The sequence below is a fragment of the Syngnathus scovelli genome, chromosome 2 (genome assembly GCF_024217435.2).
Source record: "Syngnathus scovelli strain Florida chromosome 2, RoL_Ssco_1.2, whole genome shotgun sequence".
In the NCBI taxonomy this organism is placed as follows: Eukaryota; Metazoa; Chordata; class Actinopteri; order Syngnathiformes; family Syngnathidae; genus Syngnathus; species Syngnathus scovelli.
In genome coordinates this window covers 13,826,252-13,846,614 of record NC_090848.1, presented here as the reverse complement: position 1 = coordinate 13,846,614, position 20,363 = coordinate 13,826,252, and the positions used below count along the sequence as shown (strand labels likewise).

Below are 20,363 nucleotides of genomic sequence, written 5' to 3'. Positions count from 1 at the left end.
TATAGCATTGATAAAACAGATCATTTAATTCGGGTCAAGTCTTTACTGCCAGATGTAACCGTGCAGTTTAGTTGGCACATTGCATTGTCGCTGGGCTTAAACTTGGACGAGAGAATGAAGGGAGGTGAACAATTACAGACAATTTGGAGACCCCCCTGATTGGCCTCATCATACTTGTGTCACACAGCCACTGGAGCTTGTCCAATTAAAAACATCTCGGCATGCACAGCAATATTGCACGCAATGATGGAGCTCACAGTGAGGTTGGATGTTTGGATGCCCGTCGTCATTTGTGGGTTTGAAGGAAGCTACACTTTCATTTCTTTGCGAGAACATTAAGTGTGAGGCCCAATTTTACCTCATTGGTCAAAAATTCGAAGCCATGGTTAACCTGTTCTTTCTTTGATGACATTGGTAAATTAAATACTCTACAATTACATCTCAGAAAACACTTCTACAAGTGACACCAGTAAGGACTAGCAGGACAAGCCTTTATCAATATAATGTTTAAAAAAAACATTTTGTTCTAATTCATGTTGATTCATAATGGTTAAAATGTTATAAGATGATGTGCTCTATTTTCATAGGCCAAACATACGTTTTGATATTTTGAAAAATATGAAGAAAAAAAAGTTTGTCGTTTTGAAGGGACAGTGACAACATCCAACAAGTCCTGGGAGCTCTGTGTTTTCAAGGTTTTTTTTTTTTTTTTGCACAAGTTAAAAAAAAAATGCATCTGTTGGTCTTTGAAAGGTCATGAGGGAATCTTGAAACATGCGCTGAAAGAGTTAAACGGCCTCGGAATAATCATAAGGTACATAAGTAAATGTTGGGAAACGCTGTTCCAACACCATCATGTCCAGTAGGCGGCGTTTGACCTTTGTTGCAATATTTCATTTTGTTGAACATGTTCATGCATGCAATTTCTTGACTTGATCATTTTGGGTTGTGCTTTTCTTTTCAGATACACGTGCGCCCCGCGACATTGCTATCCCCTCCAGTATTCTCCACGACGTCGAGAATTTATCGGCTGCCACATGCATGTGCTTTGCGTTGATTTTTGGAGATATATATATATTCAGAAAGCCGCTCAGGCTTTAACGAACGTTCCAAATGCTGCTTGGCGCTTAATTGGCTGCTGATGAGGCTATTTATGACGTCACCCCTCCTCTCCCTCCTCCTCCCCACCTCCATCACCTCTTCCGTCTTTCTCTCCTACCCCAAGCAACATGGCCGCTAAGTCTGATGGAGCAGCGGTGGCTGTGGAAGATGACAACCCGCCCAGGAGCCTCTCGGAACCAGGCCAAGCCACCCCCGCCGCCTCCACCGCGGCCGCCGCCCGGCCCCGGTGCGCCCCCGCGGGCGGACAGGCGTACACGCTGCTGGACTGCTGCTGGGTTCTGTGCGCCCTTCTCGTCTTCTTCTCCGACGGCGCCACCGACCTGTGGCTGGCCGCCGACTACTACCTGCGAGACGACTACTGGTGGTTCGGCCTGACGCTAGTCTTCGTCGTGGTGCCGTCCGCCGTCGTACAGGTCCTCAGTTTCAGGTGGTTCGTGTACGACTACTCCGAGCTGAGCGGCGCGGACGCAGCAGCGGGAGCGGCGAGCGAAGCAACCAGCGACGCCGTTGTCGGAACCAAGGACAGCGACCAGCGCGGCGCGGGTGCGGCGGCGAGCAACGCGGCGAACGCGACCGCCGTCCCCGCGCCCTCTTGCGCCTCCGCAGTGACCGAGAGAGGCGGGCGACCACGGAGATGTTGCACGGTCTGCATGTGGGTCTTTCAAACGGTGCTCCACGCCTTACAGCTGGGACAAGTGTGGAGGTAGGACATGCGTGCATGCTTTCGTGTGTGTGCGCGCTTTGGTAAATTTCGTTCAATGCACACACGTGTCTGCAGTCTGCTTTCGCACACTCCTGCTATGGTGCGTTCGCGTGCGCGTGTAATATACATGCACAATTATACCTTGACTTACGAACTTAAGTCATTCTGCAATCAAGCTCAACAATATCAAAATTTCCAATTCAGATGAATTAATTGCCCGCAATCAGGGCTTCAAACTGCCCCCCTAAATAGTGGCATTATTTTTCTTGAACATACCATTTCAGAGTGTACCCTGCCTTCTGCCCTAAGACTGCTGGGATAGGCTCCAGCATGCCGCGACCCTCGTGAGGATAAGCACTTGAGGATGAATGAGAAGATGAATGAATGAATATTTTTTGTTGCTGTCCAAACTTCAGCTCCACACGTCAGCCCATCTATCAGTCAACACACAGACCACTGTGTTTTGAGACATGCAAATTCGAGTAAAATTGTGCGTATATCACATATATTTAAAAAATATATAGGCTAAATTATTTGTAAATGGTTTCCTAGCCCACTTTCGACCATTTTAGCTACGATCACATTTGGTGTGCAAGTGTGTTGTGTTTCTTTACAAGGTGACGTCGCCAACTAATGACCCAGCAGGCGTATTATTGTTGTTTTGTCAGTGTTTGCAGCTCCGTGGGAATGTGTATTGTTTTTACAACATTGTAGTCTGTAAAAACGGTCCCCTTTTTTACTAGGCCATTGTCGTATAAACACACTTTTAAATTTCCAAGCTGCCAGTGCAACACATACTGTCCCCCATTGACACAATCAACAGTAAAATAATTTACAGGTCCCAATATTTAGCAGAACCACTCACAAAGGTAGCGGAAGATAAATTCAGTAAATAAACAACACAGTGCCACCGTTATTATCATTTAGTGTCCACATACTGCCACAAGTTGACATTTGCAATCAATGCATGTTCATGCAAAGTAGCTCAGGGGCACCAAAGTAGTAGTAGTACAAAGAATCAAATTGCAGTAATTAACATTGATGCCATACTCAACTGAGGGGAGATCTCAACCAAGACCACTTAAAGACAAACAACTGTTCACATAAGTCTTCAGTAAACCTAAAATTCATACTCACAATACTTTCTATGCAAAGTAAATATGAAAACTCGAACACAGAAGGATCACAGGCGACGTATCTGAGCCTATCTATGAATATACTCCACCCATGTGCACTTGCACGAAAATAGTGGCAGAGATTCAAAACAAGAGCTCTTAACAAGCTCAAAACAAGCTTTTGAGAAATAATCAGAATTTAAAGTAGCACAACACTACAGCAAATGTAGCTGTGTTTCCGTATGAGTATGCAGACAGTCAGTCGGATGGGAGGGGCGGGCGGTGTTTTAACAGGTATTGTTGTCTTGGAGCAGTAAATAAAATTATTTTTTCAAATCTTCCAAGTCACCTGTCAAAAAATATTCCAGTTATGCCGTCATTAATATTGTTCTAGTGGAGGCAAGATGTTCCGCTGCCAGGGACTATAAACCTATGAAAATAAATGAATACACGTTCAACTTAATAGTTTTATATTGTGGCAAATACTAATTATTTTTCAACAGAAATACTTGTGTACTGAATAAAATGAGGTGAGAGATGAGTGGCCGCACCACAGTATTAAACTTTGCGATTCACTTTACGCCAGCTAATTTTGAAAGAGAGCATGTGGGATTTTACATGATTACATGCAGAGACGGTAATAAAGTGCATTAATAATCCACACTAACATGCTGAGAGATGCACATTAAGAATAAAGCGGCTGATGAGAATCTTGTGCTTAAAACAATGTGCTCCGTTAGCCAAAATATGAGAGAGATGATGATGTTTGTTGTGTACCTCTGCAGAGTTCAACCAGGACCATAAGGTTATATAAATTTCCATCTGACAGTGTCCATCAAAACAGATGATTTCCTCTTGAATAATTGTATTGCAATCTGTACTAATGGCAACTTGACAGACTCATGTAAATTTGTGTTTATGTGCCATTTAGATTAAAATTGAGCCATTTGGTAATATGCCATTTCTGGCAAATTACACCAGAGATGGGCAATTTGACTTCACTTTTGGGTATGTTCTGATATTTCTTGTGAAAAGGTTTCAAAATAGGGGCACTAATAGGAAGGCTTGACAGAGTTTGGTAAATGTGACTTGTTAAGTGGAAAATGTTTTATCTCATATAATTGCCTATTAGTCCCTTTGTCCTTTTACAACTATTCATGCTCTTATACTTGCTCAAATAAACACTGGCCATGATTTTATGCACATTCATTTATAAATTAGATTTTTGATCAAATGCAAAATGAAGCTGATAGGAGAGAATTGTAAGTGTTTTTATATTGATACACTAATAAGTGTAAAATTGCGTATCGTCAGCTTCTTCATGTGAACAAAAGTGGGCCAGTCTGAGCCCTGAAACTCCAGGGCTGAAAACGAGTCCCACTCTGGCCTTGGCGCTGCCTTTCAAGAGTCAGCCAGCCTGTCACAGCATTGGAATCAACAAAAAATTGAGATGTCTGCTCTTGCGTTTAAACTCTGCACTTGTGCAGAAGAGAATGCACACCATCACTGATGGGGATACATTGTGGCCATAGAAAATCATACCGAGGGAATCATGGCCAAGGATGATTACAAATTAAGATAAATGAGACCCTCGTGATTGTTCATGATGTAAATTTTCAGACAATTCGATCAGTTCCTCTCTGCTCCAAACCAGATCAATCGATCCCAGAGAGAGTTGAACTGTCTGGACCCAGTCCAAGCGGACCGATGGCTTTGAGTGGAGCACTGCCAGCTTGATTGTGCGTTTGTGTGTGTGTGTTATTGCCCTTGCATTTAATTTGAATTTTACCAGCCTGTAAAGTGGATCCTGTTAAAAGTGACTGCCACTGGCAACAAGAACTTGATGCCATTAAATGAATAAGCAAGTAGCAGAAGTGGCGTCTTCGGTTTTGATGAATTTATTACACTTTTGTGTTAAAAAAAAAAAAAAAAGTGTCTTGGACTTGTGAAATAAGATAGCTTGGCTGGTGGTTTTGCCATTTGTTGTTATTCTTTTGTGTTTTTTTTAGTGCAGCAAATGTAATTGAGCCTGGAGTATTCTGCTTAACTTTCGTCTCACTTGTCGACAGCGGTTAATTATGGCAGTAACATCCTTGCATGCTAAGTGGTCACACCTCATTTTGCCTTTAGTGAATGAGCTATTTCCATTTCTGTCTCACCAATTGTATGACACCACAATTCCCTGGCTTGTCTAGTGATGTAGCGGTTGTCTCCAAACAAGCTAGTCTGAAAGCCTGCAGGCAGACCACCTCAGCTTTTGCAATTACAAATAATCAGACTTCTAGTCCAATTAAAATTTTGCTCTAGGGCCCATACAGTTTAACAAAAAAATGTCAGCGGTTAATAAAGCAGACAGTGGCAATTTGTTGACAAGTTGACCAAAGTGAAGCGCAGTTCAACTAAAAAGAAAACTTCTGGCACGAGTCCTGTATGATGTAAGTCATGTGAAATAATCGGACTACCATTAAAATGCCTGCAGCATCACCGTGAACATCATCGCTTGTTATCAAAGTTACATTTTGGGCCGCAGCTTTTCAAATATTTTAGTTTTCGGATAACTAACTGATAATTCTATCAAGTGTCGGGATAAAAATAAAAAATATATATTTTTGCTGGGTTAAAGAACAATTATGAATACAAAAGGGGAAAATACCATGACATTTTAAAATGAACCACTAACTGGTTTTCATTTTTCATTTAGCATAGCAGTAAACGGTATTTTCTTCTCTAGAAACATTAGTAAGTGAGATTATTGTCTATGAGAAGTGACGTCAGAACCACAGTAGCAATTTTGCCAGCTAAAATTTAAATTCTGAGTAAGCCTGGTTTGTTTAAAAAAAGAATCATCCGTTGGAACTGCAACTGTGTCAGGCTGTCAGCAAAGATGAGCCATTTTTGCCTATTACTGTATACTCCATGAAAAAAAGTCCCATGGCTCTTCCCAGCCTTTAAGTGTGCTTAGCAGCTCGCGACTAGCCACCAGATGCTAGCAACATGACGGCATAATTAATTTAATTAAAGCTCCCTAATTTGTGATTACTTCAGTACGTAGTAGTTGACGAATCAGTTTTATAAGTTAACTACCGTGCCATGTCGTCTCATAGCAACTTGGCCTTCTGGGATTTACTGTTGACTTGCAGCGTGTCAAGCAACAGTGTGTCTTTAAAGTTTTTTTTTTTTTTTTTCTTGAAGCATGTAATGGCGGCGGGCGAATGCACGGAGGCTCATGTAAAATTAAATAGAGTTATTGATTATGAATAAAAATATGCCTGCGGGGAAAGTGTTGATGGTCGGCAGCCACCTGCCTGTCTGATGTTTGTCTGTCAGCCGCTGCTGAATAATTCACAGCAGCCCTCTTGGGAGCTGTCAATCAAATGTACCGCGCGTGTTTGTGTGTTGAACATTCCACTGTAGGTCTTCACTGTTTTAGGTTCTCCACGCGTTAGGCAAGAGAAGCCAGCCTTTGCCCGTTTTTATATTGTGCTTAGCAAGTCCGGCATTCCTTACCTGAGCAGAACCTGACTGTCATCTCACCAGCAAATCGATGCTTAACAGCGGGCTGAATCTCGCGTGCGTAACACTTGGCTGGATCTTGGAGAAGAGCGTGAGCCTTCCATGCCTGCCTTCTTGCTGAAGCAGAGCCTAGTGTCTGGGGGGATAAAGTGAGCTCCCATAAAGACAACTGAAATTCATGTTAACCCCAACGAGTCTATTTCTGTTTCTGCAATGTCAAGCGTAGTTTGCCTCCAGTTATGATTGGCTGGGAAAAAAAGTGCTTCCGAACCACAAAGGCCCACAAAGGTGCAAACGCACCATTACCCACAAGTCTACCTGTCTATCAAAATACCAAAAAAAGACAACTCCACCCATGCGCACTGTTGCATTGCACTTTGACTTTTTTTTTTTTTTGCACTTAGAAAAGCAGCTGAATAGTGGATGACAGTGTATGGCAACTTTGACAATAAAATTCATTCATAGAAAACAACATTGAAATATCTGGAGTAACCAGTGCTCCTGAAAAGGTTCATAAGGGTTTGATTGAAGAGAACGCTTTTATTGCACCAGCGAATCTTAGCTCAGCCTTCATGTCTGCGAGAGTGAAAATTGGAGGAACATGATTTGATTCAGAACCCCAGCCACCATGGAATGGAGTAAAGCATTCAAAGCTAAAATGTGGCTCAGTGGAGCGCAAACCAAACGGCGAGGTCATTTCCACCAAGCGGTCGTGTCTATTTGAAGCTTTGGATGCAGCCGGGATAAGTTGCCCGATACTCCTCAGGGAGCATCAAAGTTCAACACGTTTTACAGCCTTTTGCCCCAAATGAAGCGCTCTGTCAGAATTGCTCCAAGTTAGCGTTCAAATGAAATCTTAATCCGCTGATGCAGTTTGAAAGGCAAACTGCACTTAAACTATTTTGCTGTTGAATGGACTGTAATGGTTTTTGGAGCCCATTAAAGGCGGAGTGAAGGAAATCAGCTGTAATTCTCTGCAGCTTTTATGAGATGAACCGTTCTTAACCCACACAAGCCGAAAAGCTCTGTGATGCCTCAAAGCTACGACTTCAACCCCTAATACTGTTTTAAGAGATGAAAAAACGACTTTTACCTTCTCACTTTATTTACTCTATCAAATGTTGACGCAGAGAGTTGATGCTTAAGATGAGGCCAAAATTGACCAAACTGTCACAGGGCAATTTCTTTTTCATTGTCAAAAAACAATATTTAATATTGATACTGAAATGTAAAATTTCACTTCAGACAACGGATGGAACGGTTGTTGCTGGCATCTTACTGTTTCAAATGTGAATACATAAACGTGACGTACACTGGAGTGACATCATGCATGACATATCCTGCATGGTCGGAAGTGCACAACCTCGCCAGTGATCAAGATTACTCATTCCGCTGTATTAATCTTTATCAGTGTTAGCTCCTTATTGATTTTGAACAACATCCTACAGGCACAAAGATTTTTTTTTGTTACAAACCCCATGTGACCTTGATGCAGCTTGTGTAAATAAATAAAAAAAACATGCTGAGAACGGCACAAACAGTAGCGCCGAGAAGACAAGCAGCAGGCAGTCCGGCCACGCCATCTTCGCCAGCATGCAGCGCAATTAAGATAGCAAGCCTTGGGGGGGGGTTGAAGACAGGAGCGGAAGAGAGGGAAAGTAGAAATGAGAAACATTTAAAATGAGTCATTTTAGATTCAGGGAAGACGGGAAGTCGAGGAAAAGATGGCTGGTGGGACAACGAAACAAGGGCGGAAAAGTTGAAGCGATAACAAGATGATTGAAGCAGAAATAATGAATTTCCCCAAATCCTTTACGGAAAGAAGGACGTAAAGCAGGAAGTGTGAAGAGCGAGCAACCTGCAGCCTGTAACTAAGGGCAACCAACGGTAGTCTAAAGGCTAAGGTCGCACCTTTTTTGAAGTTATGAAAATGAGTGTCCATGACAAATAAGGGCAGTTTTCATTTTTCAGCTGTATAGGTTGGCTTACTTTTTTCAAATGTTCTGAAAATGCCCCGAACAAATGTCACATTTTGCCCATTCATCATTCGGGAGTTGCTTAAGGTCAACAATCTTACTTGTGTTGAACACTGAATGAAAACATTGTCAACAATAAGCTTGCAATTCAGTAAATATGACAAAATACAAAGAAAGAAAAACATTCATTGTCTACCAACAACCTGGAAGGAAAATCTGTGACAACTTGAATAGACGGCGAGTACGAATGATTACTAAAGAGTCATTGTCGCTCTTCAACTCATAACACCACGCGTTCAGAAGATTTTACGCTCAGGGATTGAATCATAAATGTACTGCACAGGTTGCACAAAAGGGACATCACACCTCATTCCCAGAGAATATTGTGATGATGAAAGCCTAAGAGTCACCCTAGGAAAGTTCTCTGATCTGGATCTGAGCCTCTATGCCTGCCCCAATTGCTCAGACTGCGACTTTACATCATCAAACCACCCTGGTCTCCTGTACACTATTTGTAAGTCCCATCTTTTGGAAAACGTCTCATGGAACGCTGAAACTCCTGCTATGGTGGATCTACCTGCTTTGTCGTACTGACAACTCCTCTGCATCAGCTCGCTGCTCTTTCCTGTCTTTGCATCATGCTCTTATGTCAACATTCTTCTTCCTACTCCTCAAGTCTTTGCAGAATGTCATCATCCAGGTGCAAGTTTTTTTTTTATGTGAACAAGAGTAGAACTTAGTCTGTGTGTTAAGAATGCTATTATCAGCATAACGTGTGCGGAGTCAGCATTAGTTGTTCCCTGCACCCTGGAAGAGAAGTACCTTGAACCACCACCAGGTTACACACGCATAACAATCTGGAGTCCTTTTTACCTTTTCTGTCCAAAGTCAGCTTCGCCAATTATCAGATGTCTCTGAAAGATCAATTTTTAGGGTATGTTAAGTGTGACTTTTGTTATTATTTTTCTTTCCGCCCCACCCAAACTGGTCAGAAAATGACCAAGCCAACACACAACATAGTTAAGCCTGTTCATTATATAAGTCACATAGATGATAATTGTTTTTTTTATTAAGTCTTTCTAGACTTAAAGGATGAGAGCAGTTTATGTCTGCCCATATGAAGTGGCTCTTTGCAGTAACAGTAAAAATGGCGGCTCTTAGCCACCGACTGCTTGGCCACCCCTGTGCTTGATGGCGCAGTGGCTAGCAGGGCACAGTGCAAACCTTTATTGAAATGATGTTTAATGGACCATCTTTAAGTGTAAAGCTTTAAATAAACTTCAATGGTCGATGAACAATCGGGACCTTTAAGTCATTAAGTACTTGGAGTTTTATTTTCCAAATATAAAAAGTGCTTCTTGCACAGTTAATTGTGCTACATTCTGGTCTCCTGTGTTCATCTTCATCAACTTGCCACTATTTTGCCTCATGTAGTTTACCGAAATACACACACACACACACACACACACACACACACACACACACACGCACACGCACACACACACAGACTGGTATCTTAATGTTAATTCCTCATTAAAATCATTCACAGTTGCCATAAAGACATGAATGGAGCAACAGCTGCAGACTCGTGCACACTCCTATGTTGAAGTGGCAACAAATGAAATGAAATCCGAGCGCATATTCCGGCGCTTCCCGCAATCATCATCAGCCATCTTTCGGCTTTAGATTCCTCTTTTCACGTTGTCGTGTCTTTTTGTCTTTACCTGTTTGTCCACATGATCCTCTGTTGCTCATTTCACCTCCCAAATTAGAAACAGCACCTCCTCCGCTTCCTGCTCCCATCCTGTCTCCAACCTTCCTTTTATCTGTGGGTGAAAATCTCATTCTGTACTTTAATGGGGAGACTGTTTAGTTCCCGCTGTGATTTGGCCACTTTTCAGCAGCAGCACAGACGATGCTAGTGTGAAGATTCATGTGAACAGTGGAAAATTGGATGTAAATGCAGGCAAATAATTGTTTTGCTTTTACGGTTAGAAAAAAATAATGAAAAAAATATGTGAGTCATTCCACTGCGTTGGTGCCATTTGGGTTCTTGCAAGATTGGTGCAATTTAGTTAGCCTAGCTAGCAACATGATTTATCTGGCTAGCTAGTGAGGCTAAACATGTTGCCATTAAGTCAGGAATCATCACCTCCATGGTGGTGAAAAATCTGCACTTCTGATAAGCATCTTTTATCTTGTCTTATCTTATATATGTATTCTCTTGAGAGGATCACAAAGAAAGATGCAGAAATAATGCTAATTGCTAAGCTAGCCTACAATTGATGTGACATGGTTTCACATCGAAATTACTGGAACCGAAAAACAGAAGTAAAGCAAATTCTTTGCTGAACTGACCTCTCAAAAAGCTCTTTGGTCATGCCAGGTTTGAATATGGGCAGAGATTTTGTGTAACTTTTGCCACAATTTCACATTGGCCATTCAACATTATGCATTCCACTGTTTGGTTGTCATCTTTGGCATTGTTGCACATTCCATAACTTAACCACTGGCTGCCAACATCACTATTGTTCTTATTTTGATTCACATCTTTTCAAACTCCGCAATTGAAACTTTCTTCAGTGACTAGCCTGAGGGTGGCACTGCATTTGTTTTCCCTGCTCTGATTGGCCTGAGGGATGCCTGCATCACTAGCAGGGGACGCTGTGTTTATACTGCAAAAACAACACACATACACAGCAGCAGCGGCATAACACACAGCACTTGCTTCTCCCTGGATTTCAAACACTTGGCTCAAAATAGCACTCACTGGCAAAGATGCGCGTGCACGCACACACACAGAGCTCACTTGAGTGGCTATGTGGGACAGCAGCTTGGGGATAGACAACTGATTCACTTTGAGTGGCACATGGATATTTATAGTATGCGTGCGTGTGTGTGTGTGTGTGTGTGCGTATGTGTGTGTGCATGAAAGACAGAGACAGATCAGCAGTGTGGATACTCATACAACTATTTTCGCGGTGGTTCATGCCACCGCGTAACCATGGCAGCGATGTGTTGGGAAAAGCTAGACCGTGTCGGACAGTGGGTCCCCACACTATGCACAAATACACAGACACAGGGTGATTCAATTGATTTTGTTTTGGCTGGGTTGTCAAGCTCAGGGGCCAAAAAATACAAATGTGCACTTGTGTATAATGAATGTGTTGAAAATTATGTGCATATTAATAAAATATTTTAATGTAGTAATATTACTTAGTACATTAGTAAGGATTATGATTCTTGGCAAAAAGTCTTATTCTGGCGGAAAGCCTATTAATTAGCCCTTTAAGTAGGGCCATATTTGTAAAGCGTATGCGGGTTGTGCCAATGAAAAAAAAATATTCCCTGCCACTGGCAAACAGCTTACATTGTGCTGTTGCCGTTGGATTGGATCCTTGACGTTTGAAGAAACCATTATTGGGAATTTAATAGTTAATTAATTTAAAAAACCAGGAGCCTCAATAGTGTGTGAGTCATTGAGAAATGGCTAGACACCAAAAGGAAATCCAAATCCTTATCCAATTGAAAGATCAACAGGGCCTTCCCTGAACTACTCCCAAGTTGGAAGCGTACAATAGTCCAAAGAAAAACAATGTCAGGAATGACATCTGGAATCTTTCGTGACCCTAGATGAAGGAAGACAAGCCAAGCATTGTGCTTTGCTTTGCTGCTGTGATGAAATATCCTGAAAGTGTTGACCCACAAATTTTGTAGCAGCGGGTCTGGTGAGTGTAGTGCTCGGCCTAACCTTCAAGGGTTTATCAAGCTCAAAAGCAGAAACATAAATTAGTTGCGTGAGAACATATGGACTAATCCGCATCAACCCTGATTGAAAGTGTCGACGTCGGATAATTTGACTCGCTGATGCCTCGCATGGACTCAAATGGCATTACAAGCCTGAGGTTCCTTCCTCCAAATGGAGATGGAATTGTTTCCTTAAATCATCAGATGTCCCTGGCACGTGGATGAATGGAGGCAAGGAAAGTGCTGAAAAGTGGAAAGAGAAAAAGGATACGACTCCCGCCATTCGTCACTTTTATGAGCCCATTATCATTCATTTTTCTCTTTCTTCCATCCGTCCATTCCTCCTCACCTCCCTGTTTCTCTAGGAGTGCTTCATAAACTGTGATGGATCAGCACAGGTGGCAGCTCAGCCTTCTTTCCCTTCCTACTTTTATTCCTTCATGTCTATTTTCCCCCCACTTTGCCCTTTCCCAAGTATTCCAAATTCCCATATTCCCCAAAACTTGGCTTTATTGGAAAACGAAACAGTCCTATGGTGTGAATTTAATGCGTGAATGGTTATTTTGTGCACTGCGATTAGCTAGCAAGAGAGCTAGCTAGCTCAAGCTCACAGTAGATAGATGATGAGCTTTGTGTCTGTCACAGGAAAGGTCATAAAAGGAACAGAAGGATTACTTTTTTGCAAATGACATGGAAAGAGAAGTGCATACATACTGTTGTCATGGTAGCAAATCCATATTATTTTTCCTCCTGTCCTGACTTGCTTCTCTTTCTCATTTCCACATCTCCCTTCTTAGTTGACTGTATTATTTTTGTTTTGTGTTTTTGTTACTTCCTCTCCTCTCCTGCTCCTGTTTCCTCTCTTCCACCTCATTTTTTACCCTGGTCTTGCTTCTCTTCTCTTCCTGCTTCCTGACTTCCAATTTTGTCTGGTCTACTTTTCATTCATGAATTGTTTTTCTCATAGCTTCTGTTGGCCTTCTCCTCCCACTTCTCCTGTTTACTCTCTCTTCAGCAATTCCCTGATCCCCTTCCCTCTCTTCCTCAGCTACATCCTCATTCCCTCTGCTTTTGTTTTGTTATGTTTCTCTTGCTCCCATCGACATCAATTTCTCATTCATTTTTCTTCATTTGTCTGTCTTCCTCACCTTTCCTAGTCTTGTTTTGTCTCCTCTACTTTGCTGTTTCTTCCTCCTCTCTTCCGCCCCTGTTCTTCTGATTTTCCTCCTCAATCTCTCATCCTAATTTTGTATTTCAAGTCCTAACTCAGCGCACTTGTGTATTCTTCTTTCTCGCTCACTCTCCCTGGCTCTCTGACATGCAGAGAGAAAAATATCCATGTGCCAATCAAAGTGAATCAAGGTAATTCTTCAACTCCATTTAGCCAGGCTCACAAAAGGCTACAGCAGGATGCTAAAAAAAAAAGACACATCACAGGATCTTTTTTTTTTTTTTTTTTTGCAACAAAGCAGTTACCTTGAGCCCTTCCCTCTTCTTCAGGTATATCCACGCACTCTTTCTGGGCGCTCAGAGTCGCTGGCACGGTGACGGTTCCCACAACCGTTTCCACTGGCGGCTAATGTTTGAGAGCGCCGACATAACCATGCTTCGTCTCCTGGAGGCATTCCTCAAGTCGGCGCCGCAGCTTGTCCTTCAGCTTAGCATCATGATCCATGGAAACGCCGTCCTGCCGCTGCAAGGTGAGGGAAACGCAGGTGGTTCTTGACTCTTGATTCATCAAGAAGCGACAATGTGATGATGTTGGATTCAAAAGATAGAAAGATCTATGAATTTGTTGTCTGTGTGCAGGTCTATCGGCCTCGGCCTCTCTGGTGTCACTGGCCTGGATGATCGCATCCTACCAGAAGGTTCTGAGGGATTCGCGTGATGACAAGCTGCCCATGTCCTACAAGGCCGTCATCGCCCAGATCCTCTGGCACTTGTTCACCATCGGGGCCAGGACCGTGGCCTTTGCCCTCTTTGCCTCCGTCTTCCAGCTCTATTTTGGAATATTCATCGTCAGTCACTGGTGTGCCACACAACACAGCGAACCCGCCTTGAAAGTGTTTATCCAGGAAATGTGCAATGACAGACATTGGATGAAATCATATTTACAATCATGTGTCATGTCAGCAATGTTGAGATTTGTTACTCTTTTACTTTATATGCTTCTGTCTTTCAGGTGTATAATGACATTCTGGATAATCCAAGGTGAGACTGACTTCTGCATGTCCAAGTGGGAGGAGATCATCTACAACATGGTGGTGGGCATCATCTACATCTTCTGCTGGTTCAACGTCAAGGAGGGGCCCAGCCGCCTCCGCATGACTGTCTACTACACGGTAACGCTGGCGGAAAACGTGGCCCTGACGGCCGCCTGGTACACGTACCGTGGCCCTCACACCTCCGACTCGTACGCTCTGGTGGTGGTGTGCCTGGTGGCCTGCAGCTTCGCCTTGGGGACTTTCTTCATGTTGGTCTACTACTGCTGGCTGCATCCTGACGGGCCAGTGCTGGGCACAAATTGGGGAGGGTGTGTGGATGAGGGGATAGTGAGCGCAAGCGGCGTGGTGGGTGTGATCGACGCTTGTCTCACGCCATCCCAAGGCTCGCAAACAGACATGGTCATCACCAGTCCTCCCAGGACTCTTCCCAGGACTAAAGACACGGGAGACATGGTTCCCGGGGATCCGGACAGGGACAGGGATCGGGACAGTTGCCTGCCGGTTTTCCAGGTGCGTCCGTCCCCTTCGTCCTCCCCGGCGCTCCTCCACAGGACCTCCTCCTCACAAGAAGGCCCTGTGATCCGGATCGACCTCCCAAGGAAGAGGTATCCGGCCTGGGATGCCCACTTCATTGACCGTCGCCTTCGCAAGACCATCTTACTTCTGGAGACCACGTCAGCGTCCAGCCCCAGGATACAATACCGAAGTAGCATGATGGGCAGCAAAGAGGTGCTGGAGTATGAGACCACTGTTTAGTCAACGCGGGCTTCTTACACTGTAGAAATGCAGTCTTGGGTCAAGGCTCAGCCAGAGACCAGTTCTCATCCCAGGGCTCGCTCTGCCAGGAGACACTCAGACATCGAACATGGACAGTTTTTTTTGTCACAAAAGACGGGTGTCTACACTTGATTGTAAAATGTGAAGTGCAATCCCTGGCCAAGGCACTCTCTCCGCTTGACCAGGTCCAGGTTGAAGCTGATGAGGGAGTAGGAATCGGATAATCGTTGTCTAATTGAAACGCTTGGAGGTGAGAAATTTAATCTCTCATGGTGGGACAGAGAAGTGCAGTATTAGATTTCATCCTTCATGTCAGAATGAGATTAATGAGATGATGCATGAATGAACATGAGCTCAAGACTGTGGAAAGCCCTCGCCCCCTACTATCTGCTAAAAAAAAGGGGGGAGGTGATAATTCAAAGCCTGGGACCTGGAATTCTTGAAGAGCAAAATCACATGCTGACAAAAGCCTTCTATCCGTAATTTAAATGTTACCATTAATCAAAACTAGACTGAAAAAAAGATCTTTAGTGTAAAAACAAAAGCGAAAAAGAGATCAATTGAACATTGGCACGTCGTTAGCCGATTGAGCAGAGTTCTAACTTAATGTTGAGAGGACAAAACATTTTGACTGTTGTCTCGCCAAGTGAAAACATAATCACAACTTCCAGTCGATTGCATGTCCTTCTGACCTCGGAAAGCATCACACACGAGTCCTTCTAGGTCCACATGATGGGAGAAAGTGTTTACATCACATGATCAAGGACTGGCGGGACTAGAGAGCCACCTCACACTGTTGTACAGTCAAGTAAATACTAATGTCAGATATAAGCTAGTAAAACACGTAGTTACTGTAGGTGACCAGTGACTCGACAGAGTCTAAATGTTAATTCAAGTTGACTTTTAGCAAAAGATTCATAGTGGGGCTCATAGTTCTTCGACAGTCTTTTTCACTTTTTATTGGGAAAGTATGTTTGAATTGTCTGTCAAGCGAGTGAGGATCGAGGCGTGGTGTAATTGTCATTTGGAAATACAACCTTAAGTTCACAATGGTAATACCCCCAAAAGAAAATTTAGCTAGGCTAACAAGAGAGCGAATTAGTTTTTGAACGGCAATGTCGTTTACAAAAGGAAACCGCATACCAGCCTTTTATTCACGGATAAGCTACACTCACAGGTAAAATAAAGAAAGAGCATAACTGAATTTAAACATCAAATGGTGACGTTAGCACAACCACTTGTGTCGAAGCTAAGTGCCTTGAAAAAGTATTCTTACACCTTGAACATTTTCATATTTTGCCATCTTACAACAACAAATGTCAAAATTGGTTATTGAGATTTTGTGTGATCGGCCAAAACAAAGCAGGAAATAAATGAATCGGAACAAATTTTAAGAGAATTCAAATCTGACAAATCTCAATACGATGAGTTACCTTTCAACAGGTCAAGTATTTGGGGGAATATCTCTACCAGCTTTGCTCATCTTTAAATAAAAATGTTTGATTTGGGGACACCACATTTTTCAGTTCATACACATTCACGTAAAATTTTGAAAAACATATTTGACTTCACAAGTATGTGCTACTTTGTGTTGGTCTTTCACATTCAATCTTAACAAAAATACACTAAAATTTGTGATTGTATGGTCACAAAAATGTAAAAAAAAAGTACAAGGGGTATGAATATGTTTTTTAAGGAACTGTAAGTTCAGGCACTTCTCACAGGCTAGAGATTTATTACTTTTTTTCCCCCTCACAAATTTTAATATTTTCACAGACAACTTCAATTTTCCTTGGGACAATTTTCTTTTGTGATTTAAATGTAGTATAGGAAAAGTAAAAACATAGGGTACCGTGAAGATCTTAGTCCACCATTAGATTTTTTTTTTTTTTTTTGTGCAGCCCTCCAACATGGCTGAGCTACTCACTAAAGTATGAGTAATAGGGTGTTGTCATATAATATTTGTGTTAGTTTGTCCATCTTTTGGTCAGTAGGGAGCCTACTTCCTGGTTCATGGAGGACGATGAACAGACGGAGTGCCATAGTGACTCTGATGATGAAATGGTGCGATTGATATCATTGTCAGAAGATAAAAATAACCCGTGTCAACACTTTTAAAACAGCAAAGCTAATGATGGCTGTACAGTAGTGTATGCGGATGTACGTGAGATACTTTTTATTGACATAACTGCGTTTTTTTGGTGTATTTTTATTTTTTTTTTTCTAATTCTGACTTGTCAGAGAAGGGACTATTTGCATAAGGATAATATCAGCCTGATTGGGGTGCTGGATTTTTTTACACAACTTAACACTTCAAAAATTACTTTGGAAACCCAGTCATAATGTTGCAATACAAATATGACCACAGTTTTTTGTGTGTATTTTGTAGCCAAAACTCAAAATGTACTCCCCCCCTGTTGATATGAAATACAACGTGCTAGTATGCTGAGATGCCAGGAAGAAAAAAAAAACCTCAGTAAAGGTTTTATCAGTGCTGAAGTTATCAACATATCAAACTGCTCCCTTCCTTTCGGACCCTTGTACTCACTAGGTGCTTATCACGCATCCATGTTAAATCAAAAAGTGCCAAAATGACTAAGACTGCTGCTTTTTTCCCCCGTATAATATGTTTGTGATACAGTACACAACATTCAGGCAGTATCCAGACCCTGAATTCTCTTTTTGACACTTATGTATGTAGCTGACTTATAGTAAGAAAAAAAAAAGTATTAGTATTAGCCTCCCTTCTCCAGAGTGGTGGAAAGGTTTGATATTTTTTAAACAGTCACCAATAATTTGAAAAGGCAAAGGATTGACACCAACAGGCCTAAAGTGGAACTGCAACAACTGCAAAAAAAATTCCCTTGAGTTGTAATTAAGAGCTATGACATTTCAAGAATAAAAAAAAAATCTAGCTGTTGCTGAACCCAACCCTTAATTATGAATATAATCAAGAAGTAATTTTGTATTCATATTATTGGCGTTATTGTTATGGTGCTAGAAAGAAAAGAGGCGATATTTGGATTCATTCCCGGATGAGCATGGAATTAATTTAATTTCAGGATTTCAAACAAAACATGGGAAAATAGTACATTCTCACATTTTATTTTCACACTAACCGCCCATGACAGACTCCAAAATGTTATGTTTTATTTTCTACTGCTGTTTGCGCACGTGTCTACTTATTTTTGAGAATGTACATAATGACAGCACAACGAGGTCATGCGTCAAGACGAGCTTGTCCCTCGACAAGCGATGAGCGCAAAGATCAAATCAGTGTTGTTGTCATGATAACACAACTCGTGGATGTTAACGGTGCTGCAAAAGACAACTCAGCCTCGCCCCCCCCCCCCCCCCCCCCCCCCCTCCATCATGTCAAACATGATAAGCTAATGTACAGAAGTTGCCGGTTGTTGAGGGCTTTGGTTTTTTCTGTGGTGATTATTTATTATTAACTTGAAATGTAAAAGAAAAAAATCAATCATATTCTATTAATTGAAGCAAGTTTTACTATTTATGTTTATTTTTGTATTTGTTTTATATATATTTCCTATTGTTTAATCACTGGGTGGCCATATCTTTGGTATGACTCTTACATTAAGATGTTAAATTAAATTTTTTTACTCATTCCGTCTATATGTAAATAAAAAACTAGGATGTGTGCGTGTGTGTGTTGTGAGTACTGTGTGTGGAGGCAGGCTGAACACGCCGCATCATATTCTTCAGAGTGAAACTTTCTTGATGGTGTTATAAATAAATGAAAAAAAGAACTCAACAAGCTGTGCTGATAAATGTAGACTGGAAACAATTACTGTAGTAAACATGGCTGAACAGCGAGCAGAGTATCTGTGTCTTTTTTCCAAATTAAGTGTGTATTTGTAAATGAATGGATGTTTTTTTAAATGAATCAAGGTTATCAAAAGTGGGCAAAATTCCATGCATACACCAGAAAACTACACATTTCAAATTTCCATGCATACACCAGAACACTACACAAGACTACCAAGACTTACCATCAATGAGAGACAGTATGGTACCAGAGGTCACACACACACACACACACGCACACAAATCTGCATGTGTCTAAATGCCTCCATGCCACTACAGGAAATATGGTGTGTATGTCTGGGCTTTTAATCTTTAAAGGTGTGTTCCAGATCAATAATTGTTTTTGTCCACATGTAAAAAAAAAAAAAAAAATCCCATTCTCCGCAGCTTCCGAGAGTTTCTGGTACACTGCTTCCACCCTGTGGCCAAACCCGCTAATTGCAACACATGTTTTTTTATTCTCACTGTAATGCGCTCTTAAAGAGTAGGCTGATTGTAAATTGGAGCAATTTTGTTTGAGGGAAGATAATATGGTCTTTTTTAGTTTCACGTTTGTAATTTTATTGTGAAGAGCAGAGATTGTTTTCTACTACTTCCTGTTTTGGTGACTTTAAACTTCCTGCTCACGTCTTAGTTTGCCACACGTGCTCCTTGCTTCAGAGTGCAAGGTGTTTTTACTTGTTGTCATGTTTTGTGTTGAAAGTCAGGAGACGGCATTAACTGTACCTTTCTTTGTTTTTTTGTGCCGTTTGCACTGCAGGTCGGCTGCAGAAACAACCCAAATTTAGCGCCCTTGGAAGCAGAAGGAGGTATGAGGAAACTAAGAGTGTTTTATTTATTTGTGTCTAACAAATGCTATTTTTTTTTCCATTTTATTATGAGCTGCTGTTTGTGATGTTTAAATGTTCATTTCATAGTTTTCATGGCGCTATGACGTTGGTGGTTAAACAGGACAGAATTAAATTGCACTGACAGATCACAGGATGTTTTAGGGGTTTTGGGCGCCATTAAAGGCATATTTTACGCGATCATCATAAGTCAAATTCCAAATTGTATGACCTCAAGGATGCTCAACCCTTGTCGTGCCACGATATATATATATATATTTTTAAAATCCTCAATTTTAATCTCCACGTCAGATTACCATATATGTATGTTCTGACAAAGGGAAAAGTAAATCTGAATATCATGGCTTAATTGTTCACCAATAATATCTAGTCTATCCAGTACGTACAAATATTTATTGTTAAATGATTGATTACATGCACGTTGAGCCAGTCTGAGCATCAGTACAACTGGCAACATTCATAGTTTCAAAGGCACACACAGCAAGTTCACTTAAAAATATACCTTGTTA

At 41.7% G+C, this 20,363-nt stretch overlaps 1 protein-coding gene across 2 annotated transcripts; it reads left to right on the top strand.

The window, feature by feature from the left end:
- The first annotated feature begins 482 nt into the window (after positions 1–482).
- LOC125989122 (XK-related protein 7) lies at positions 483–19,015 on the top strand. Of its 2 annotated transcripts, XM_049755149.2 has the most exons (4): positions 487–1,825; positions 13,677–13,876; positions 13,986–14,205; positions 14,359–19,015. In XM_049755149.2, exons 1-4 carry the CDS (start codon positions 1,230–1,232, stop codon positions 15,155–15,157), a joined length of 1,815 nt encoding a protein of 604 aa, XP_049611106.1. In that variant the 5' UTR covers positions 487–1,229; the 3' UTR covers positions 15,158–19,015. The 2 variants fall into 2 exon arrangements, with proteins under 2 accessions (XP_049611104.1, XP_049611106.1); XM_049755147.2 differs by having other exon boundaries at positions 483–1,825; positions 13,986–19,015.
- Positions 19,016–20,363: the final 1,348 nt, after the last annotated feature.